The sequence below is a fragment of the Python bivittatus genome, unplaced genomic scaffold, assembly GCF_059951505.1.
Source record: "Python bivittatus isolate LINGU-HERP-01145 unplaced genomic scaffold, Pbiv_v1 ctg000790_np1212, whole genome shotgun sequence".
Classification (NCBI taxonomy): domain Eukaryota; kingdom Metazoa; phylum Chordata; class Lepidosauria; order Squamata; family Pythonidae; genus Python; species Python bivittatus.
The window spans coordinates 8,640,745-8,666,048 of record NW_028277110.1 but is presented as its reverse complement, the minus strand read 5'-3'; the positions used below and the strand labels follow the sequence as shown (position 1 = coordinate 8,666,048).

General features: G+C 44.4%; 1 protein-coding gene across 1 annotated transcript in view; it reads left to right on the top strand.

The window, feature by feature from the left end:
• Nucleotides 1-25,304, top strand: part of EFNB1 (ephrin B1) — a 107,292-nt gene that overhangs the window by 62,975 nt on the left and 19,013 nt on the right. The window contains exons 2-3 of the mRNA XM_088129283.1: nucleotides 4,252-4,529; nucleotides 22,054-22,146. Coding sequence (XP_087985409.1) covers nucleotides 4,252-4,529; nucleotides 22,054-22,146 — 371 coding nt within the window. The remainder of the gene's footprint in view (nucleotides 1-4,251; nucleotides 4,530-22,053; nucleotides 22,147-25,304) is intronic.

Sequence of the window (25,304 nt, the reverse complement as noted above, 5' to 3'; positions counted from 1 at the left end):
TTAAGCAAATCATGTGGTCGTTAAGCGAATCCAGCTTCCCCAATGGACGTTTTTTGCCGGAATTCACTTAACCTCATGATTCGTTTCATGACTGCAGTAATCCACTTAATGACCATAAAAAAGGTCACAAATTGTGATCATGTGACCGTGGGGTGTGTGTGACAGTTTGCGACAGTCATAAGTGCGAGTACAGGTTGTAAAACACTTTTTATAGGCCATCATAACTTTGAACCATCGTTAAATGAACAGTTGTTAAGCAAGGACTACCTATATTATGATTGGGGCTCGACATGTGGTACACCCCGCAGTATATATTGGTGAGTGTCAAAGTGTCTGGTGTCAAAGCAACTGTCCTGGATGAAACCCAGAGCATCCCGGAGTACATGAATAAGATGGCACCCAAAGGTGAGCTGCTCAGAGAAGGCCTGAGGCAGCAGTAGATACGGGAGGAAGTTCCAGCAGAGGAAGTACCATGGCAAGACAAGACCCTGCATGGGATGTACCATTGACAGATAGCTGAGGTGGCTGACACTGGGAAATCCTACCAGTGGCTGGAAAGGGCTGGACTAAAAGACAGCACTGAGGCACTGATCACAGCAGCACAAGAACAGGCACTAAGCACCAGATCCATAGAAGCAGGGGTTTACCACACTAGACAGGACCCAAGGTGCAGACTGTGCAGAGAGGCCTCAGAGACAGTCCAACACATAGTGGCAGGGTATAAGATGCAGGCAGGAACAGTGTACACTGAATGGCACAACCAAATAGCTGTCATTGTGTACAGGAACATCTGCACAGTGTATGGTCTAGACCCTCCCAAGACCAGATGGGAGATTCCACAGAAGGTCATGAAGAATGACAGGGCTAAGATCCTGTGGGACTTCCAGATCCAGACGGACAGGCAGGTACTGGCCAATTAACCAGACATCATGGTAGTAGACAAGGACCAGAAGACAGTGATAGTGATAGATGTAGCAGTGCCAAGTGACAGCAACATCAGGAAGAAGGAGTATAAGAAGCTGGAGAAGTACCAGGCCTGAACTAGACAGGATGTGGAAAGTAAAAGCCAAAGTGGTCCCAGTGGTGGTAGGAGCGCTCGGGGCTGTGACTCCTACGCTGGGAGAGTGGCTGCAACAGATCCCAGGAACAACATCAGAGCTCTGTGTCCAGAAGAGCCAGTGCGAGGAACAGCTCAGATACTGTGCAGAAGCCTCAAACTCCCAGACCTCTGGTAGAGGACCCGCAATTGAGGAAGATACTATCACCCATAGGGTGAGGAGGGATATATGAGAGCTAGTTTGGTGTAGTAGTTAAGGCACCAAGCTAGAAGCTGGGAGGCTTCTAGTCCTGCCTTAGGCATGAAGCCAGCAGGGTGACTTTGGGCCTGTCACTTCTCTTAGCCCTGGGAAGGAGGCAGTGGCAAGCCACTTCTGAAAAATGCTGCCAAGAGAATTGCAGGGACTTGTCCAGGCTGTTGGCAGTAGTGAAGACTGACATGAAGGTGCGCACATGTGCGTGCGCATGCACACACATACACACACACATATCTGTTTAAAATAGGCCACTCTAAATAGACCCCTCTTGACTCTTTCCTTAAAGCCCAAGAGGAACTCCTATGCCCTTCAGAAGAGCAATTTCCCCAGCATAAAAGCAGCCCTTGAAAAGAGCCTCTCTGTCTGCCCTTAGGGCTCAAACAGATGGTACCCAGGCCAGGGGTGCTTAGGGCCTGAAAGGGGCCAGGAAACAATGCCCAGTGTGAATTTGGCAATGTATACATCAGGTGATCCCAAATGTGAATTAGTTAGCAGCCAAATGGTCTCACATTGCAGCTGTTGAAGCTTTTGGACACCATTTGGGGGTTTCTTCGCTCTTGCATAGTCCCCTGCTTTCTTCTTTGTAAAAATAGAGTGCGATCAGGCCATCACAATGACTGCTGTGAGGGTAGAGAAGGCCCATTTGTGGGGTGACAGGTGTGCAGCAGTTTGTGTTTTGACCAAGTGTGGTGCCGAGTCAGTCTTTCCCTGTTCCAGAGGCCATTAAGAGATCACTAGTATTTCAAGATCATGGTCTTGGCCTACGTTTATTCATCTATAACTTTAAAAAGAAAACATAAGGGTGCCCAAGGGAAAATTAGAATGAAATAGAATTTTCAAATGAAATTAAATGCTTGTGTTCTGGTGCAAAATAGACGCTCTATTCACCAGTTCTGTTCCTGATGCTACTTGTAAATATTTTTTAGAAACATAAACAGACAAAGAGCAAAAGAAAGAAATGTACTTGAAAAGAAAAAAATGGGAAAGAGGCATGGCATATGGCTCTTGGCAGACCTCTGCAGTGGGTTTCAGCTGGGAGATGCAGCAGAGGACGCCCTGGGGTGGGAGCAGGGCTCACTCCTGCTGGCTGAGTCTGAAGCTTGGCTTGTAAACAGTTGGAACAAGTTGCAGTTTGCTGGAAGGGAGGAGAAGATACAGGGTTTGTTTCTCTGTCTCCAGCTTTGTGCTGAACAGGGCCCCGGGATCGTTCAAAGAGCCTTGTCAGGTGGGTCAGCATACTGTGGTATCCATGTGGATATCCGGGGTGTGGGGTGAGAATGTCAGTTCCTATAGTTTGGTTGCATGTGGCTATTTTGTGAAAGGAGAAACCATTTTGCATTCTTGCAGCAGGAAGGAGGCTGGAGTAACTCCTGAGGCAAGAGGAGAAGCTGACTTCCTTCTTTCATGTTGGGGAAGCAACCCTGAACTGACTGTTGTGCTTTCTAACCAAGAAGAAGAGGAACAGGCTTGTCCAGAGCGGGACACCAGGACGCCTGGGTGCTACCATGAGAGCCCCGCTTGAGAAAGAAGCAGGGAGCATCCTGTTTGTGTCAGTTCTGTAGTTGCTGTACAGCCTTAACCTCATCAGTAGCCAATTATGCACCCCTCACATTCATCAATGCTTGGCCCCTCTTCCACTGCTCACTCCAGTTGCATTAGTTCATGCTGATCAGACATGAAGTCCTCTCATTGACGTGTAACAGACTCTCAGTACAGTACAGCGACTCCCTCTTGCTTCTGTCCTACTTTCCAGCCGGGTTACCAGCACTTACCTTCTTCTCTTTCCATGATGGTGCTATCACCCAGTTAAACAGTGCGTAAACAGCTTTGCTTCTCTTTTTCCCAGTGTAGCATAGTTTAAAGCCACGGAGGCAGGGAGCCTTCTCCACTCCCTTCTTAAAATGGTTTCCCCTTTCACCCTATTTGAATCTTCTCCAGCCAGTGGGGCAACTTTAGCATCTTCAAATAATGCGCCTTCCTTCTCTCCGGAAAATAAAGGTAGTAGCTTTATTTTAACACGTGACAGTATTCTCAGTTAGAGCCCTTGGAAAATTAAAGGAGCGAGTCCTTAGCCTTCATACGCATGCAAAAAAACCCCGTTTACTGGACAGCACCTCCCTTAGAAGGGGTGTTGAGTATCAGGATAGGTGCTTCCATTCCACCTAAAGCAACTGAAGCTTTGTAGTCTTCTTCGTCTCCCCGCCTCCTAATGCTGAGGAGAATAAAGAGCAAGGATCGCTATCAGCCCCTAGTTGCTGCAGGACACTGAGAAATAAACATTTCCTCAGCCCCGTTCTCTGCTGAGGGGCAAGGAAATCTATTTCACTCACACAGCCAGTCCATTTTCTTCATTCCTGGTCATACGTAAAAAGAGACACTGTCTAGCTCATGTAAGTGTCATGCCAGAAGATCAGACTCCACCTTGGCCTGAAGAAGACTTTAGGCCAGGACCTGAATGCTGTCTGCTAAGAAAGAAAGGGCAGCCCCGAAGCAGGCCCCAGGTTAGTGAAACTGGTCAGAGGAAGACAGGTCAGGTTACATGGTGATGATTTCCGTGTTTATCCTGACTTTCCAACCCTGGGTGGAAAAGAATGGTGTTCATGGGAAGATGGAGTCACCATTAAGGATTTGTTGATGGACAAAACTGAGGGATGAGCATCTGTCTTTAAGCAGGCTTTAATGGTGGCCTACCCTCAGCTGAGCTGCTTTGTCTTCCAACCATACTGAAATTAAGGCTGTGCAGCACTTGGGAGTGTAGATGTAGCACTTTAAAACGGCATGTGATTCAGGGAAAAGATGTGTCTGCTTTAACACTCTGCTTGTCCAGGTATTTACTGAATGTACTTCACACTAGTATAGCGGTATGTCATATGAAACACAGGATTTGAAGTTCATTCTGTTCTGATTTCTTTTTTCTTCTCTTTCCCTTTTTTTGCAGGTTCATGTCTGGGACGGGGCTGGTCATTTATCCAGAAATTGGGGACAAACTGGACATAATCTGTCCAAAGGCAGAGCCATCCAAACCGTATGAGTACTACAAGTTGTACCTAGTGAAACGGGACCAAGCCGAGTCCTGCAGCACTGTCATGGACCCCAACGTGCTGGTGACCTGCAACAGGCCTGAGCTGGAAATCCGTTTTACCATCAAATTTCAGGAGTTCAGCCCCAACTACATGGGCTTGGAATTCAAGAGACACCAGGATTACTTTATCACATGTGAGTGTCCCCCCACCCCCATCTTCCTCTTCTTCAGTGCTAGCTTTCCCTTCTAGACTCCTCTGGAGTAGGCCCTTTTTGGAGGGGGGTCTCACTAGTCACTCTCTTCTAGTTTCCACCCAGGACACGTTTTCATCTCTCCACTAGGAAGCACACTTCAGTTCAGTTACCCTAAGTTAGGTGCCCTGTAGAGCCATCTTGTTACCTGTGCCTCCTTTGACAAATTCTGAATTTAAAGTTACTTCCTCTTGTGCAGCTGTCCTGGATGCACAAGAGGAAGGAGAAACATTTCTCAGCTGCTTGATTTTCCACACACTCCATGTGGGTGAGCCAAGAATGCTGCTGTCAAAGCACAAGGCTGCTGTTTGCCTGTGCAAAAGTCGCATGGAAAAAAACAGGAGCAAGCCACTTTTAAATCTGGAAAAGGTTTTTGGATTTGCTCTGTTAAAGCAGAGTAGCCTTGAGAAACAGCCTGAAGGGAGATGTGAAACAAATTCAAGAGTCTGTTTGCTGAGTGCTGGGAACATTTCTGATTGTTTTAATCCAGATGTTTCAAATCTCTGAGGGCAGAGATTGAAACCAAACCAAGTTTCCGGTTAGAAGCCCTTCCCGCACCTCATCTGTGATTGCTTCGATGGCCCTTATATTGTGCTGGAATTGAATTTTTGTTTCTCCCAAGCACTGTCCTGCTTTAACTGTAGCAACAGAGCATTTGTGGCTCTTCAGGAGAATGCAATGGTTCCCTTTGCTTGCTGATTTGGTTGCTGCCCACCTTCGGGCATCTCTTTTAAGGATATCTTTTAGTCTGGGAGGTGCTAGTCTGAGGAGCTGTTTTGGTGAAGACTTCAGACCCGCACAGCAGGAGCTGGAATGAAATGTGCTGCGTGTTCCTCCTTTTGGGCACGTGTCGGGTGCCTTCTCATGTTGTTAAATAGAGCTCTATGCCAGGTCTCACAGACATACCTGGGACCAGCTAGTGTGTCTTGTTACCTCCACAGCTGTTTCTCCTCACCATTCCCCCAGAGGGTGCCCCTCTTTCCCATCTCCCCACATCAAAGGTTTCAGTCCTCAGTTCCCTTGTACCTATGGGTTTAGTTACCATTAAAGGCTGCTCAGCGGAGCAGCAATTAGTTGACTGTGTAAGAGTTCCTCCCAGGCTCTTGTGAATCTCATTGTAATGGTATGTGGGAATGACCTTGGGAAACAGGAGGAAGAGGTGCGGACTGGACAAGCGGCATGTAAAAGCTCTATCTCAGTCCATAGAAGGAGAAGGAGTGTGGGAAGCGTTTCAGAAGGGACCCTCCCTAGTTTTCCAGAGAGTAAAAGGAGAAGAGAGTCTTGCAAGATTCTGTTAATGTAACTTTACAATAAAGATAGAGTTAGTACTCATAGTTGTGCTTCTTGTCTGGACTACCTTGAAGGGCTAACATAATTTGTGGGACCTCATTTAGTTTTGGGGCATCACATAGGCAATAGAAGGGCGTATGGCCATGGAATATATCCCATTCTTAGAAATGGCATGTTCTCCATCTGTATGTCCACAAGGAGCTTTCTTCTGTTATGATTGGGGAAGATGAATTCTGGGGGTGGGGTGGGATGGAGAGAGGTATAGTATCGTCACTTGACTGGAGGTCCTGCTCAGCCCATCTGGATTCTTCCAGCTTACATTATTTCAAAAGCTAAAGTTATTAGCCCTTTTTGTGAATGCCAAATTACTGGGGCTTCAGAGGAGTAGTTTCAGTGCCGCTCAAATTAGCAGAAAAATTAAAAAGAGGTCATTATGGAATGACCTCCACTTTGTTAGATGCATGAACTGCTGTTGTCAGTATATGCACATTCATATATAGGAGGTGGCTGATACATTAACAAAATGTAAAAGTTGCAGTTACTGACAATTTAATTGGGATTTCAGTGGAAGCAAAAGATACACTGTAATCATTTAGAAAAGGAGAAGTAGGTACTAGCTCAATCTACAGTGTAGATAGGTAAATTAATACTTGGAGCAGGAAGAACAACCATCGTCTCCAACATTCTCTTACGGGCTCCTGACTTACTCTTTCTAATGTCAAGATTTGTGTTATTTGTCAAATGCTGAAGGGCATTGTTGGTAGGTGATACAGTTTGAAAAGGAGGTGCTGACTGACTCTCCTGTGGCTGACTTTACTAGACCCATGGCAAGATGAATCATTTTAGGTTTAGTCTTTGTTCAGCCCTTGGCACTGAGGGCCGGTTCACAGGACCAGAGCTGAACATACATAACATCTGGTCCTGCTTATTCTCCCTCCCAATGAACTTCCCTCATTTCATTAATTTGGGGGAATGGGGGAGGAATAATTTTGTTTCTGCTATATCTACTTTTTATATTGCCATGGAGAACACATGGAATGCTTCTAACCAGTGGCTATGGGAGTCAACCAGGGTTTCTTTCCTATTTTCTTCTGGGCCTGCCCTGTCTAGATTATTCCAGAATACTAGTTTGGGGGTTCTTTCCTTCATTTCCACCCTCCACTTCACTGAGTGGGCATACTGTTTATGCACTTGTTTGGCCTTAATTCCTGTCTGAAGAGTTGAAAACAGGACAGCTAAGAATGACCGCTTATAGCTTTTAGATAATTACAGACTTGGACCAGAAGTTTCCTTCCAGGCTGTCCCTTAGTCCCACTGTGAACTTTTAAAGGGTGTTAGGAAATTGAAAGCAGATGCCTGTTTGGCCTAACCCTTTCCAGCAGAGGTTTCCACCAGATCTTATTCAGAAACGTATGATTTCCTACTGTGTGGAAGGCTTCATTTCTCTGGCTTTAAAAGGACCAATCACTTTGCTGCTACCTTGGTCAAATTAAAAGAGGTTCTGGAATAGCAAAAGAATCACTGAGGCACATGAGCAGAGAGCAGGGCAAAAGGGCTGGCAGAATCAGAAAGGGGGAAGAGAGATCAAGATGTGTGATGAGAACTCCTGCTGTAATCTGTTGGTGATTATTTGATCATCACTTCATATGGAAGGGAACAGGTATTTCAACAAATTTAATATTAATGCTCAGATTTGTTGTTCCGTGTTGTATTTCTACTTTGATATAGGCAGCAGTTTCCAGAACTTTCCTGAACTCTGCTTTGACTGCCTAAAGCTCAGGTCAAGTAAGACAGAAGTATTTTGATGGGGGGTGGGAGATGGGAGGCAGTAACTCTAGGGCACCTATTCTAGATGATCATAAGAGTATGGAACATAAAAGTTGGAAGAGTTCTTGTAGATAATCTAGTCCAACCCCCAGCCCAGTGCAGGAATCCATTACTAGAGCATCGCCAAAGATGGACCTCCAGCCTCGGTTTCAACATCTCTAGCAAAGGCAAATCTATCACCTTCTGAGGCAGTCTGTTCCACTGCTGAACAGCTCTTACCATTAGGATTTTTTTCCTGATGTCAAGATGAAATCATGTTCTTGTAATTTAAACTCATTGGTGTTTTTTGTGTTCTGGTACAACTTTGAATAATTCTGCCTAGTTTTCTACATGTCATCACTTCAGATGCTTGAAGACAATTTTCATGTCTCCCCCACAGTCTTCTCCAGGCTAAATACATATAATGCCTATGACTTATAAGTTTTTCCTTCCAGGCCCCTTATTTTCTTGGTTCCTTTCTTCTAGACATGATCCAGATATCAGTGTCCTTAAAATGAGGTGTCCACAGTGGAATTCAGTATATGAGGTGTGATCTGACCAAAGCAGACTAGAGAGGACCAAGGACTTCTCCTGATCTCAATACTACATTTCAGCTGATGCGTTTCATTTTTTTGCAACCGCATCACACTGTTGGTTCACGTTCAGTTTGTGATCCACCAAGCCACCCTGATTCCTTTCATGTGAACAGCTGCATTCTCTCCATGAGATTAGTCTATTATCTGTAGTCCTGCACATATAGCTGAAATGCAAACCTCAGGAGCCTCAACCAACTTTGGCTAATGATAAGAGTTTCTTGAAATTGAGCAAGCTGGAGAATCACAGGCTCTCCACCTCTCTTTAAAGACATAAATGATCTCTGTGGCATTTTACCAGTTAGGATAAAATAAAACAACTACAACTGGATAATGAAACTAGACTTCCATTTTCTGCATTCTGGTAACATTTCTTCTAAATTAGAACAATATGTTACTTATGGATTATGTCTGAAAACAATATAGAAACTTTGGTATGGCAGTTATTAACTAGAACCTGTATCAGGACTCTTAATGGTTCCAGTAATTCCAATTTCATGTCTGCATCCAGTACAAGATACTGGTCTTTGCTATAAAGCCCTTCTTAGTATCTCCTTCCTTCATTCCAGTCGCCCAGAGTCCCCTATTGTGGGGGAGATGGGCGGGGGAGAAATCCAATAATAATAATAATAATAATAATAATAATAGTAGTAATAATAATAAGAGTAGTAGTAGTAGTAGTAGTAGTAATAATAATAATAATAATAATTCCTCCATACATATCCTGAACAAGTCTTTTCAGTTATAGTTTCCACCTGTGAATGTCCTTCCCCAGAGAGGGCTGCTCAGGGCTTGTATTGTGAAGAGCTTAAGGCCAGGCAAAGGTGTTACCTGCTAGTGTATTGTATATTTCTGTGTTTAGCAGTTGTGACATGGCTGTTCTATCTCCTTGGGTAGGAGGTAGCAACTGAGCTTTAAATGCCCCAAGGAAAAGATGGAAGCAGGACGTGTCTCTGGGCTTTCCCTGTGACAAGATTTTATTCTCCTGTTGTGTCCTTCCATTGTGCAGAAGGTTGTGATGGGCTGCTCTGCCATGGACCTGGGCAGGAGTGCCAGAGTGCCCATCATGCAGCCAGTGCTGGTCCAGTGGACCACCCTCGTGATCTCTAGAAGGGCGCTCTTGGTGTTCCTGGGCTCGTTTTCCAATCCTCGAGCTGGAGTGTTTTCCCTTTTACTGGTATGCTTTGCCCAGCCCAGACATTCAACTCACGGTTCTGTAATTCCGTCTTCTGCAGCTGGCGTTAGCCCTTCCCTCCAACAAGATTGCAGCCCTGGTTGGAAAAATGTACACTTCAGATAATTTTATTAATAATATATTTTTAATTTATAAAGTATATCTTACAATTTAAAGCAATTTCCCTTGCTTTCAGAAATCTCAGAGTGGGAGCCGGGGGGAGAAGCGGGTATCCCTGTCTCAGCATGTCCTCTCCCGTGGCTGCCTGTGCTTGAAAGCTTGGAGGGGAAGGGCTGTCCGCCTGTAGGAAAGGCCACAAAAAAGCATGACTTGAACCTAACCTAAGAAAGCTTTCAAGATCCACATTTGCGGTTCATCAATATGCTTAACAAAGTCAGATGAAATCTTATGGATTCATTGGCATAATTTGCTGAGATGGAACAGTTTGCTCTTGTGTGCCTGTAGCTTAGCATGTTATACAGTCAGACCATTTGGTTACTTAATAGTTCAAAGCAGGCATCCATGTTGATGGTGGGTGTGGGTGTCAGAAAAGCTAAGGTGTGATCTGAGCCTTCGGTAGTGTGTTAATGAGATACAGATATACAAAGGGATTGGGGCTTCAATTGCACAGCTGCAACCACCAACTTGATCCCCCCATAGAGGCCACTGGTTCAGCAGGTTCAATAATTCAGAAAGCAGTTTAGTATTTTACATGCAGGCTGCTATTGTGTATGAAGTAGAAGAAGATCTCTTCTGTGTTGGGTGATTTTTTGTCTCTGGACTCACTTAGCCTGGTGGGCTAGAGGCAAGAAGAAGGGAGCATAGATTGATTGTGGGGTTTAAGAGACAAATGCAACAGAAGAAATATATTCTGGGCATAACCAGAATCCTTCTTGTCCCTTACGTTCTGGCATCTAGCCTCTGAGGAGCCATAGCTCCAAACCATCATTGTTAGTAACCATTCGATAAGCACAGACATGAACAACAACGTAAGCCTTTCTTCCACTTGCATCATGCTTATGGGTAGCTGATCTTCAGCAACACAATGGTGCAAGATACTGATTTAAAGCTCTACTGGAACTTTTGGGTGTTTCTGTGCTTCAGAATTTAATTTGTTGTGTGCTGTTCTTTAAAAAAGTCTGCTTTGCCCAAATTGGTCTTGGATGGCTTTGGAAGTTTCCTTGCCTTAGGGATAACTGGGTCTTGTTGTTTTGCTAGGAAGCAAGTATGTCCTTTGATCCTGCCTCAAAGCCCAGAGCTGGAATGAACACAACCAAATTCCCATTATTGGAGCTTGTACTAATGTAGCCCAGCAGTTTGTCGGATGATGATGGAAAGCTGAATTCTTTTGCAGATGAGAAGGGAAAGGACAAAACTGGTTGTTAAGGTCTCAGTCGCTCATAAAATGGAACTCAGAAGAGAACACTGAGATGCTCCAATTTGAGCAAGTGATTGTTGCATTTCAAGACTTTCCAAATTCCCTCCCAGTAATGTTTGTGTAGAACCAAAAGCAAATAACACAGAAGTTTTATAGTGAAAGTCATGAGGAATCCGTTGCATACATGTATTAAGTAACCTTGTGTAGAAACAGTCCTCAAGTTGCCTTTGAATTCAGCCTTTTAAAGACTGGCTGAAAATGCCAGTAGTGTCACCTTCCAGTCAAGAAGACAAGACTTGTGGTGCCTTCCAGAATTGTAGCACCCACATTGTGCTTATTGGATATGACCCAGAAATAATCAAAAATCTAAACTGTGAGCCAATACCTAGAAAAAGTGTTCATAGCAGGAGGAGCCTCAAAAGCACCATCCTGGATGGGGGAACTGAACATCTTTCTGCACAGATCATTGAAGTCGCAAGTCACAGATTCATGAGCTCCACCATGGCTTGGAAAGGCATTAGATTTGGCTGCTTATGTCTGTGCCTAGCATCTGATCACACAGTACAAAAAATGTGGATACACTGAGAAATGTCAGAAGCCTCATCAGTGTCTGGTTTCCTCAGCATTTCTTGGGTCAGTGTAAAGGAAACTTGGTGACAAATCTAAGTCCACGTCTTTTCCCCTGTATCAACCCACCAAATGAATGGAGCGCTGATTCAGCAGCATGAGCCCGTACTGATGGTTTCTGTGGGCTGCAACTAGATGCATGAGTCACCCTGTTGGTATTAGGAGGTTACAAGCCCTCATTAAGACGAGAAAGATCTTAACATTCTGGAATTATTTTTAAATTGCTTGTAAACTTTCCATTCCAGCACTATAAAGTTTGGTATAGGTGAAATAGGCAGTAGCTATCACTAGCTAGCTAAACGTGATGCAGATTAGATGAGATTTGGCAGAGATAGAGTGGCTTAAAAACTCGTGTCCCACCTCATCAGTTGGCAGCTGCATTGTAGTTAGGGGAGCATACCTTAATTTTTATTTCCGATGGATACAACTGCATTTAAAACTCCTTGCTACCTTCCAGAAGGCTATGCTTTTGTCTGAGACTGACCAAGATGTTTGAATTAATATGAATGTGGGTAAAAGATAAACGCACAAATCAGAACCCAAGACTGAAGTCAGAGTCTGCAGTGAGCAGAACAGCAGCTTTGCTCTGCAATCTAGAACCTTTTCCTTCTGTATGCATTTTGAATTACCCCATTTTTAAAGTAATGATTCACATCATTAAGACTGATGTATAAGCAGAAGGAGATGAATTATTATAGAGCCAGAAGAAACAGTCATCCTTACTATCCAAAATCAAGACTTGAAACTTCCCTTCTCCCAACTGCAAAAGGGTGAGTGAGGGAAAGATACACAATAATCTTGTTTAGTGTAAAGTAAGTTTGATTGACTTCTATGTGCTTATCCCCATCTGTGTTTGCATCAGGTTGAAGGTGCAAGGGCCTGTTTCTTCTTTTCTTCCATCTCTTTCATTTTTGTCTAAAGAAAACAATGCATTGTAGCGATTACTCTTTTTTCCCCATCATCATGGGTGGCTTTGCCCCTTAAAAAAACAATTCAGAACTCCATGATTTTAGTGCAGGCAAACCTCCAGATTCCCAGCCTTTTTTTTTTTTTTTAATGTTCTAGGTAGCCCTGCATTGGAATGATCCTTGTCATTTCTCATCCTGTTTCTCTCTGTCTGTTTCGCCTATGAATTAAAGCTTAAGACTGAACTGTACCTCATTTCCCCCAGATACTCCTTCTTTTCCAGGACTATCTGAAAGTCTCTTAACTCCTCTTGGAAGCAGCAGCGAATCCATGCAAAATGCTATTCAGCAGCCAGCTGCCTCTCTAACTTTCCTTCTACTTTTCCTGCTGTTGCCAGATTTGTGCAATAACAGTGGGAAACAACCTCTCCTCTTAGGATTCTTGCCTTCTCCCATCTTGAGTCAGGCAAACGGACAAACTGCAGATTTAGAGATTTCTGTCATAAACCCACAGTACAGTAGTTGAGGGCAACCTTGATTGGTCGAGAAAGAAGTTCGTTGGCAAAGTAAGGAATTTTTCATGGTAGAACATTTTCTGCAGTCCTCTCTCTCTCGCTCTCTGTACGTTTATGAGAAGTATGTAATACATCTCTCCGTTCTGTGAGTCCAGAATAGAGGCTTGCATGCATTAAGAGTAAATACCATTGTTTTCAGGGATATGTATCTTGAATGGTAAAGGGTTGCAGCCCTAGATTCTACATAAAGAAAGGAGAAAGAAATTCTACAGATGTAAACACAGGTCTCAACAAAAATTACAGGGAGAAGAGGTCTGAGAAGTCAGTCAACTGCATTTCTCCAATACTAGGAGGAGTGGGTTGGTGGCAGTGCAAGTGCAATAGTATCTAAAGGTCCTAGTGGGTCACATGAGCAAGCAGTGCAGTGTAACAGCCAAAAGGCCAGTGTGATCTTGAGGTGAATAACAGAAACACTGCATCCAGAGGTAGATAACTGATCCATTGTCCTTTGCATTGTTTAGACCACACATGGAGTATTGAGCTCCTTTAAAGGGAATATGTAGATGCTGGAGTGAGTAGAAAGGAGAGATACTAGCAGAACAAGGAAGCTGGAAACTAAGCCATACAAGGAATTACAGGCATATGATCTACAAATATCTAAAAGGCTGCCATGGCTCTGTTGAAAGCAAACATCAGCGGGTTGAAATTGTAGGAAAAGAGATTCTAGCAAACATTAGATGGAATTTCCTGATGATCAGAGCTGTTGAACAGAGGTACAATCTCCTTAGAACAATGATGGATTCTCCCTTGCGGGAGGTTTTCAAATGGGAGCTAGAGGGCCACCTATTGGGTATGGTTTAGTGGATTCCTGCACTGAGCAAGGAATTGAACTAAATGACCTCTGAAGGACCTTTCAGTTCAAACATTCTGATTCTGTGAAGAAGTACATATTTAACTTTCTTTTGTACCCGTCACCATATTAAATCTGCAGTAAAGCAGGCTGAGTGCATTAGACATTTTCAGACATTTTACAAAGAAGATATGGAAGCTGGTTTCTTTAGAAATTGTGCTGAACTTAGCCATACTGGCAGGGGCTGCTGGGCATTATAATGCAGCCATATCTGGCTGCAGGTTTCCCATTGTAATACCTAGTTTTTCAGTGGCCTCTCAGGTCAGGAGTCAAAAAGTTAATAAATAGATTAAATGCAGTTTCCAAACAAAAACCAAGCAGAATAAAAGCCACGTGCAGGAGATTCCAGAGCCTGTGAAACCTTCCACCTGCTGCCAGAATGATATTGGCACAGCCTCATCAGGAAAATTCTTCCAGAATTGAGATGTCACCTTTAAGGGGGCTCTCTCCTTCCCCTGCCTCTGGTCTCACAAAGAGACGGGAAGTATATCTTGGCCATATCTATAAAGAATTTTAAGTCCAAACAATTGATTTTGAGCTACAGGGTCCAAAGCTGTCCTGAGAGTTGTTCCTGTTACAAGGAAGCTCCTGAACAGTTTGTGTAAAAGTTCTGAGGAGGTCACATTCCACCTAGCAGGACTGTTCTCTGTGGGTAGCACAGCTTTTTATTATCTGAGCCTAGAGAGCAATGGGACCTCTGGAATGTTGCATTCAGATCCTTGCAAAGCCAGGCCAGCCACAGCTAGTGGAGAGACTTTAGGACAGAAGCTTGTGAGGTGACTAGAGAACAGAAGCTATGAAATCAGTAGAAGTTTAGGGTTGTTAACATCTGACTGCTTTCTTTGGGGCTTGTAATTGCTGATACAGGTAATCCTCAGTTAAAGATGGCAATTGGGACCGGAATTTCCATTGCTAATTAACGTGGTCATAAAGCGCAACATCATGTGACTGCACCTCTTAGCGACATAAATCCCGGCACCTCCGATTGCCATCGTTAAGCGAATCCTGTGCCGTTGTTAAGCGAGCACATCACTTGGTCGCCATTTATGACCTCCTGCCAGCTTCCCCATTGATTTTGCTTGTAGGAAGCCAGCAAAGAAGGTCATAAATGGCAATCATGGGATGCTGAGACATCATAATTGTGAGCTGGGGATCAGGATCGCAGTCACTTGACTGCGGGGAAACTCCAGTGGTTGTAAATATCAGGACCAGTCATAAAGTACCACTTGTTCAGTGACATCATAAGTTTGAACAGTCATTGAACAAATAGTCATTAAGTGAGGACCACCTGTATTTCAGCTTTCCTTTGCTGGGCATCACAGAGGGCCATTGATCTTTCTTTGAAGATTCTACAACAGATTTTAAAGTGACTGATCTGTAAGCATTTTGAAAATGGGATGGGAACAGTTTGTTTCAGAGAAAGAGACACAAAAATAGAGAACGTGGTATAGCATTGTCTGTCAGGTATGAACTTACTGGAACAGTAACTGGGATGATGATAACTTGAGTGTTGCTAGAAGGACAAGTTAACAGAAAGGATCACTTGCTAGGATTCTGTTACAGACCACTAAACCATGGCACATCCATCCTTGTACTCCTTGATCTCTCAGTGGCTTAGGAGATATGAGTAGGGAACATCACATTCAGGTTTATGTGATAGGTCATTTGGAAGTTAGTGTTCTGTGAGCCAGGAATATAGGGTATATAAAAATCAAAACAGGAGAAAAATTGTGCCCACCTGACCTGTCAAGGAGTGAGGGAATGTGCCTTTTGAAGACCTTCTAAATTCTGTGCAAACCTGTATTGGGTGGGCAGCACCTTCCAGAAAGTGCCTCCATTGTTGGAATGCAGGTTTTTACTGTAAGCAACTGCTTATCGAAGATGCCATTGTTCCATTCTGCTGGTAGAAACAACCTGGACACGTAAAATGGGCACAGTTGGAGAACTCTTCCCCCCAACCCCTTTCTTTGCATAGAGGAGAACTGCTCCTATTGTCACATCAGAAATGTTGGTCTGCACTTCAAACTGGTGGGTGGGTTCTGGGTGCTTGAACAATGATTGTGAATTGAAAACCTGTTTCAGTTCTTGAAATGCTGCCTACTCTTGAGTAGACCATATGAACCTACAACCCTTCTTTAGGAGTTGAGACAGTGGCTTTATGTGATCTGCAAAATTAGGGATGAACTGATACAAGTTAACAGAGCCCAAAAAATGCTGTACGTTGTTCATGCCATAGAAGTATGACTGACTTTTGCAGGATCCATTTGTATGCCTTCAGCAGAGATCCTGTACCCCAAGTAGTTCAGCTGAAGTAGGTTAAATGCCCATTTTTACAACTTAGCAAAAAGCTTGTGTTCACAGAGTCTTATTAAGATGTTTCTGACGTGCATTTCATGCAAGAAAGGATCCTCAGATGTCATCCAAATATACCAATATGTACTTGTCTAGTATGTCGGAAAATATTTCATTCATGAATCTGGAGAAGACTGCCCCACAACTAACCAAGCCAGAGGACATTGCTGTATATTCAAATTTGCAATACCTGGATGTGTGTGTGTGTGTGTGTGTGTGTGTGTGTGTGTGTTGAGACTTATGGATAGTCAACTAGAAAAGACTCATGAAAGATAGTTTTTGTACATGGTAACTGCAGGAAGTCTATATGCACAAAGGTGGAAAGATTCTGAAATACCCACAACTGAGGAATGGTTGGTGAAGATGACAGAATTTGCAGAAATTGTAAAATTAACTTGCTTGATCAGGGAGAAGACAAGAAGTACATTTATTAGTGACTGAAAACCCTTGGACTTTTTGCCGAAAACAGAAAAAAGGAACCGGTGAGTTTGTAAAAATGCATGGTTTATGGAGGTGGTCCAGGGGTTCTGAAAGAAGAGGTAATGGATAGTGGTCCTTAACTGTCACTTGGTTAAGGAGTCTATACTCACAAACTGGCCAAACAAGCTCCACTTCTGGTTATAAAAAGGTTGGTGCAGATGCTGGAGATTTGGAAAGGCAAATAAATTCTTTTTTCACATCGTCATCCAGATATTCCTTCAGGATAGCTAACTCACGAGTAGACATGGAACACTGACCCATCACCAGAATTTGGGCTCTTGGTTTCAAACTGATGGAGCAGTCTCAGTAGAGAGGCTAAGTAGTTGCTGCTTCTTCCTCAAACACATCTGCAAAGTCTGAGTATTTCTCTGGCAAGGTAGGTGAGTCACTGTGCTGGATCAGGTTGAGGGGAGAGGAAGAGTGCAAGGCTTGCAACTGATGCTGTTGGCATTTTGGGAATGGGCACAAAATAGTTCCTTGTGCCCAGCCCATGTCTGGATGATGTAACTGCAGCCACTCGATTCCCAAGACAATGGGTACTTACAAGGAAGGAGTCACACTGAGTGGTAAAAGCTCCATGTGACCTTGTATTGTCAGCTGCAGTGGAATAGTGCATCTCACTGGCTTTTTGAGAGTCGGGATAGATAAACTTTAGTACTGTGAACTCATCTATGAAATTAGTGGTCACTCCTGAGTCTACAAGAGCAGAAAGCATACTTTCTAGCACAAATCTAAACAAACAATAATGAGAACAGTGAAGTGTGCTTCGTGCTGTTGGCTATCTGAGCTCTCCTTAATTGTCTGAGGGCTCTTGGGGAGGAGCCTGTGAAGTTTCCCAATGCCACTGCCTTGAAGACAGTTGGGCACTTGCTTGCTACATGGCCTGTAGATCCACAGGTGCAGCATTTTGTCACTGAGCCAGAGACTTGAATTTTAGCTGTGCAGGATCTGGCTATATGTCTGAGAGCTCTGCAACTAAAGCATAAGCCCAGGTTTGCTGTTTCTCTCCTGGTGACAGAGATCTCTTGGGTGCTCCAGTTTGCATGGGTTCTCTGCTGCTGGATTCTGAGGAGCCTATCGAGAGGGGAGCTATGGAAGAAGAGAGGCTGTAAAACCTCTTTCCTCTGCCATATCTTCCCTGCCTCAACTCTTCCGGGCAACCATCTATTACTGCACAACATTGGAATTTTCTGGGGTGCCTTGCTCACCAGTTCATCTCTGTCAGCAAGTCCCTCTCTAACTTGGTCAAACAGAGGCAGATGATTCTATCCCACATCTTTGGCAAATTATTTAAAAGTTGATATGTACACCTACACTCTCTGCTGACTTTGCCTGACTTTGCAAATTTCACAACTAGCAGTTAGGCACCTCATAGGATCATCAAAGGAATCTTTAAATCTTTGCATGACATTTTGATAATTGCTCAGCACAGGGTCATTGCCCTCAATTATTGTTCATTTGGCTTCCCCTTCTTTCAGCAAACTCAGCACAAAAGTCACTTTAGTGCAATTGGTGGGAAACTCCACTGATTGACCTGCCATAAACAGCTCACACTAAGTCGTGAAAATCAGGAATTTTCTCACCTCTTCCCAACTACTCTGGCAAACTCCCATGAGAAAGCAGGAATACCAACTGTGCTGAAGGCTGCTGTGCTGCTGCTGGTTGAGATAGATTCAGTCCCAACTGTTGCATTAATTGCATCATGGCATTTTGCAAGTTAGTTATTCATAAATCTGTTGGTAGTGTTGCAACAAAGCTGAAGCAAGCTGCTCTGGAGACAGTGGAGTGCTCTGAAGATTGGAGGCCATCTCCACTGACAAAGGCAAGACCTTCAGTTTCTCTTGAAAGAAAGCATGAGACTTGCAAGATTGATACCAGCCCCGCGAGGTAGACCTGACCCCAAACTCTGTTCCACAGGTTGACTAGAACTGTGCTCTATTGGTAGGCTGTAATAACAGAATCTCGTTCTGTTCCTCCTGTCCCTCCTTATAGTTCAGTGAATTAGGGAGGTATCTGCCTCAGCTGCTTCCAAATATTAACTCACTGATGTGGGTTTATGTTCCTTAATCTCTGCAATGAACCTGTTGAAGTCCTGTCCCAGTACCTGGAGGCTGTGAAGGCTTGAATGGGGAAGAACCATCTTCAGCTCCATCCTACCAAATGGCTATGGATATTAGGGCCACCTGGGTTTGGGGATATTTCATCTTTAATCTTATATGAGGTAGCATTTCCCCATTCAAGGGTGGTGCACAATCTGGAGGTCTTCTTGGACTTACAGCTCCTGCTTAATGAGCAGGTAGCAGCTGTAGCCAAGAAGGCCTTTGCACAACTTCATCTAGTGTACCAGTTGTGCCCTTTCCAAGATAGGAGGCCCTTCACAGTCACTCATGCCCTGGTCACCTCCCAGCTTGACTACTGCAATGTGCTCTGTATGGAGCTACCCTTGAAACCCCCTCGGAACCTTCAGCTGGTCCAGAATGCAGTGGTGCGGGCAGCGGTGGGTATGTCTTGGTGTGTCCATGTGAGTTAAAAAGTTAAAAAGAGTGTAGTATTTGCTCTGCGATTACAGTCATTTTGGAAAACCATTGGCACTGTAAGTTTATATTATCAGCAGACTTAAAGTAATGTGTGATTGTGAATAAGTCCATGTTAGATGCTACAATACACAAAGGAAGGCCATTCCTGATGCCTTTGGGGAGAGCTGTGGGTCAGTTACTCTTCACAGATGCCTCCTAGAGCTTTTTCTCCTCAGAAATGTGTGTGGTAGAGGGTAGAGACATCACAGAAATTGCATGGATTTCTATGTGTCAAGTTCCCATATGCAAAAAGGTGGTGTGGCTTTTTTTTTTAAGCCACAGTGAGATTCTGCTGGCACAGTGGGGAGCAAAGCGAGTTTTGACAGCACTCCCTTTGCCTGGGCAAGTCTGATCACTGTCACAGCTCTCTCCCCCTATGCCTGGACAAGCTTGCAGTGGGATTCAGAGGCAGAGCAGGGAACATCTGGAATGAGGCTTGAGAGAGGCTTACTCTAGCCAGCTGTCAAAAACATTCACCACTGACAGCAGAACTGTGACCAGCAGATGTTTTTCCATCAGTTGGTATGAACTAGTGTGGTATGGGGTAGTATGTCTTGTATCTTTGGAATGTCTGTAGAAGTGTACATGTTAGTGAAGATAAGTATGTTAAATTGCAAGCCTTTGAAAATGGACAAGCTTTCATTGGGTGGGAAGAGAAAGATGAAAGATGACCAGCTGACTGATAGGGCTAAGTAAAGTAAGTCTAAGTTGAGAAAGTGAGATGGTAAGGGGTGTCATTAGCCTTTAGCCACCCATGACCGCATATGAATTTATTAGTTCTATCCATGGGGAGGAAGGGGTGTTGCACAGTTTCATTTATCATTTTAGGGAGTCTCCTAGCACCCCTTAAGTATTCTGTTCTCTTCATCTTCCCCACTTTGTTCTCTTTTAATGTTCTTTTTCTCCACCCAAAAGCACAGATATATGTTGACTTTGAAGTCAGAAGGAGATCTTTGCCAAGGCTCTGCTTCTACAGGATCACTGGGTGCTCATTGCTATGCAGCTACTTTCTGTCCAACAAGAGCCCAAAAGATGTGGGAAAAAGAGTTGTGTGAAGCAGCATTTGTGTGTCTAGCACATACGGATTTGTGCTGCTTAAAATTAGATGCTTATGCAAGATCGGTACTCAAATAAGCCTGGAGCAAGGAAAAAGTGAGCCCTTGCATCTCCCTTCTGGTGCCTTCAAAGCACTGTCATTATTCTTTCCTTATGTGCCAAATATTTTTGCTCCATGGTTACTGAAACAGAAGGCAAGGCATCCTGTGGTGTGGTTCTTAAACTGCATATGGCAGGGTCAGCAATTTTTTATGTACCAGGTGTGATCTTCTGTGATGAGCTAGAGCCATTCTTTTTTTTTTTTAAACCAGATATTACAAAATTGCATGGTTCTTGGATGAGGCTGCAAAACTCTCAGGGGAGAATGTTAAAATCTTGTGCAATGTTCGCCATTTTGTCTTTTAAAAAGTTTTTTGTTTAATTTTGGGGTTCAGTGGATGTCATCCAGAGATACTGTATGTAAATGCTCATGGGTGTCATGTTGTAAAAGACAGGCTGTGTGGCGATCCAGATTCAAAGAGGAAACAGTGATCTGAAGCACCCACATTGCATCTGGCAGTGCCTCCTTAAATCAAATTCATTTTCTTCTGGGGCAGGCGAGGAGTTGCCCACGACCCATGTGTCATCCATGCCCGCATGAGCTTTCCTTTTCATATCCAAATGGCTTCATCTATTTCAGCATCCTTCCTCTGAGGTTTTTATTTTAAATAGTTGTGTCTGACTTTAAATTAAGGGAGCTGAAGCAAAAGTGCAACTCCCAGGCATCCAACCACACACAGAGACACGCCTTTGGGAGGCTCATTATGAGTGAGCAAAACATCTCCTTCAAGGGTTGTGTGGTGCTTCTTTTGCTTTGTTGGTGTGCGGGGTGGGGGTGGGAGATGTTTCTCCCCCTCCATCGGGCCCCGGAGCCATGGCTGCTGAACTGGGGTCCGTCCCTTCTTCCCCAAGGCCTCCCTCTGCAGCCCTTCAGACCATTCTCCTTCTGCCTGAGCTGCGCTGCTAATTAGGTTGGTTCTGAGGGGAACAGAGGAGGCCGCATCTGACAAAGGCCAGCCTCTCTGCCCCACAGACTCTGCACAACGGGAAGAAAGGGGGCGGGAAGGCAGCCAGTGCCGCTGCAGAGAGCTTTCCCCACAGCCCTTGCGGCCTGCTTTAACAGAGAGCTTGTTAACCCGGGGAGACAAAAGGACATGCTCTTTTCAGCATTCCCTCCCAGGGACTGTCCTCATCCCTTGGGGGGCAGTGGGGAGGGCTGAAGGCTCCCATTGGGCAGGAGTGTGTGGCTTTTCTTCCTGCACAATGACTGCAGGACAAGCAGAGTCTTCGTAATGGGAGAGCTCCCCCTTCTCCCAGTCTGTGGCATCTGAGTTCCAGGGAAGTTGTGGCTTCGGGCACTAACAGCTGGTTTGGACAGTGGCTTCCTGAACTGGTCCAATAGGCCTGCCTTGAACCCTGCAGAACTGACAGCCCAGCAGAGCTGGGAGGTAACTACAGACAGAGCTAACTCTCCCTCTTCTTTTTTTTTCCCCCGCATAGAAAAAAGAGCCTCCCTTTGACCACTTTGGGCAGAATTTTAAACAAGGAAAGGCCATGTTTAACCACTTTGGACAAGAGAAAAGAAATCTGGGGCAGCCCTTCCTGGATGAAGTGGCAGCAGCCCTGGGCAGGGGGAAAACCCTCTGGGCAAGCCACGTAATGTCCACCTGTTCCCTTGCACCTAGCATGCTGCTGTTAGAGAGTCAGTATTTTGCAGTTGCCATCTCTTTCAACAGTCCTGTTGCTTTTTTCTTCTCTCCTTGTAGCCACGTCCAATGGGTCTCTGGAAGGCTTGGAGAACAGAGAAGGCGGGGTCTGCCAAACACGCTCCATGAAGATCATCATGAAAGTGGGACAGGGTGAGTTGGTGAAGGTGCTCCAGATTCCTTCCAGGGCCAGGGCAGGTTGTCTGAGATCCATGGGGAGAAGATGGAGAGACCTGTGGAATGATTTTGACTTGAGCTTTGTGTTAATGGTAGGAAATGGCCTTTGGAAGCCTTGCATTACTTTGGTCCTTTCCAGAACGCCCAGGGGCCTGGAGAGGTTCAGCTCAAGCTGTCTGTGAAAAGCCTTTGCGTTCCAGACATTTTTGTCCTAGAGTGCCACCCCTCGCCATCCTTCCCCCAAGCCCTCCTTCCCAATGAACAGAGGCTCACCGTTACCCTCTTGTCTTTGTTTCGGCCAAGTGGCTACATTCCTTGTCCCCAGAATAGAGGAGCACCTGATGGACAATAGGTACTGGCATGCCCCTCTCTTTGGATGGGGTAAAATCAGAAAAACTTTTCACTTAAGGATTTAAATTGCCTTGATTCAGGAAGCCAAATAAAAACTCAGAAGGTAGCCTGCAACAATTGTAAAAGATAATGCATAATAAAAAGCACCAAAAAGACATAAAGGGGTAATAAAGCAAATCCCAAGGACAGGGGAATCTTGAGAATCCCTTCAGTGCCAAGGGATGTGAGCTGAGAGAGAGGCCGTGGCTCCGCCTGATGTTCCAGCCAGGAAGCCTTCAGCAAGAGCAGGAGGAAGCCAGGATCCCCGTGGAAAAATCTGTTCCTCAAAAATGGGTTCCAACTTTGGAGCCTCAGAAGTAGCTTTGATTTCATTTTCAAGATTTATGTGGCCAGTTTATGGCAAATTAAACATCATTAACAATACAGGGGAAGCTTAATAAAACACAATGCATCATTAAATGAAGGGGGGGAGGAGTTAAACCCATTTAAAAGCCTCAGAACAAGAAGACCTTCCTTCCAGTGCTATAGTCTAGTACCACTCTGCATAAAAGTTGCTGCCAGAGAAGCCCCTCTGAAGAACATCTTTTCCATGCGCCTGTCCAGGAGGTCCTTTTGCACGTCCTACAGAAGTGATGTGGACAGAAAGAGAGAGTCTTGCAAGGAAATGCACCAGGAAGCAGAACTCAGGGAAGAGGCAAGAAAGTCAACACAGTCAAAAGCAGCATAAGAATGTCGCTTTGGTTAATGAGATTTGCCAAAAACAACCCCAGTTGTATTAGTTATATACATTATGGCTAAATAACATGAAATGCAGCCTTCTTAACTTCTCAAGAGATCTGCAATTATGACATATTTCAAACTCATAATTGTGGTAGGTCCAGCTAAGTAAAAGGTACTGAAAACTGACACATTTTCTTGAGGTTTTTGGACACTTCTTTGTGGACTTTTAAACATTGGTTAAAAGGTTGAGATTTTTCTGGCCCACTCTGAGAACTACAGAGTGCAGACTTGGTTTTGTTCTGAAAAGTTGATGCCACCATCCCTGCAGCATTTGCAGGGGGCTTCCAGGCTACAAAGGAAACCTAGCAGATGCTTTTAGATGTGCTCTTTCAGGGTAAAGCTGCATTTCCTCAGCTGGGGAGTGTAGAGGGTAAATGGGAGCATACGAGCTTTTGGATGTACCAGCTGCTAAGGAGAGCCCTACAGGATTTCTGGGAGAGACAGTTCGGAGGAAGAATGGGTGATTGGAGGGAAGAAAAGGATTAGGACACGCTGGATAATCAGTGCCAAGAAGAGAAGAGTGAGGAGCTATGCAGCATTCGTCCAGCAGTCATTTTGAAGATAAGATGGCAGCCAGTGAGGCCCATAGTTTCTTCCCAGGGTTTCTTTCCAGGGTTGAATAGCAGCAGTCACACCTGGGATGAGGGACTTTGGTGCACTTACTAGCATTAGCTGGTTGCCAGTTGTCTTTCTTTTCATTTTGATCTTTTTGGCCCAGAGCCAGATGAAAAGATAGAAAACTGGGGACCACCAACAAGGCCCCATTTTTTCCTGGATCTGATGAAGCCTCTGGCTTTGCATAGCTGTGTGCTACTTGGCTGCTGATCATGGGGCATACTTGTTTTGCATATACACTGCCCAACCATTTGGAACATGGGAGAACCTTGTGTCTGTTCTTATAGAATGTTGTTGGCTATTGAGAGGTAAGGCGTTCAAGGAATCTGAAGACAGGCGTTAGTCAGTTCAGAAATATGCTACAAATGTGTGTGGTTAGGGACATGTGCATCTCTGCTCTTCCTGTTTCCATACAAGATGCCCAGAGATGTAAAGAGGAGCACCTATGCCTGGGGACATTGTATAAACACCAGCCTCTGTACAATTTCTAGTTTGTTCATGCTCTTGATGCTAGAAAGGAATAAGTCATCTCTAATTCTGGCAGTAAAATCTGGACTAAATGGCAGAAGCTAGGTCTAGGCTGAAGGCAGTTGGGACAGATTTGTAAAGGCCAGCCAAAAGCTCTTTGGATAGTTGGGACCTCTGATCTGAAATGGAGAATTGAGATGATGGGGAAAATTTGCACTCACCAGCAGATCTGATGTTGTGTGGGTTCTGTTTGGCAGGTCAGCTGGTTCTTCTGCCTGCTTTTGAGGAGAACAACAATTTACTTGTTATTTCTGAAATGGCTGTGTCTTTTGTCTGTATCACCAGTCTAGTTTGTAGAAAGAGGGGAACAGAAATGCACTGCTTGCTTGTTTTTGGCAGTGTGGTGTGTATGTGTTTCAGAATTAAACTTCCTTAATCCCCCCCCCCCCACTAGCTTGAAATCAGCTTGGGGACCATTTTTAGCCCCATTTTGGCATTTTTGCCAAAGTTCTAAGAGTGGGAATTAGAGCAGGTCTCTGGGAGCTGAATTGTTCCCATCCAAACCTTTAAAACTCTTGTGGTGTTCTTCTTGGTCAGGAAATAGAATTACAGCCTGTCGAATATTGTCTACTTCTGAGCCAGTATATTTCTGTATGTATTTTATTAGCCTTCTATGCTGCTCAAATCATGCCTTACTCTGAGGAGCTTGTGCAGAGGGATGTGCAGGCAGAGGGATGTGCAGAAAAGGTTTTGTTAAATGGTCCAACCAAAATATTCTGTTGGACCAATCCAGGTTAGTGGAACACAGCTGAAAACAACTTCAGTGTTCCACTGGAACATAATTCAAAATATTTCCAAGTTCTGCCCTTAGGAAATAATGAGAATTCAGGAGAAGAAGTGGCTGCCTTGTTTTTCAGCTC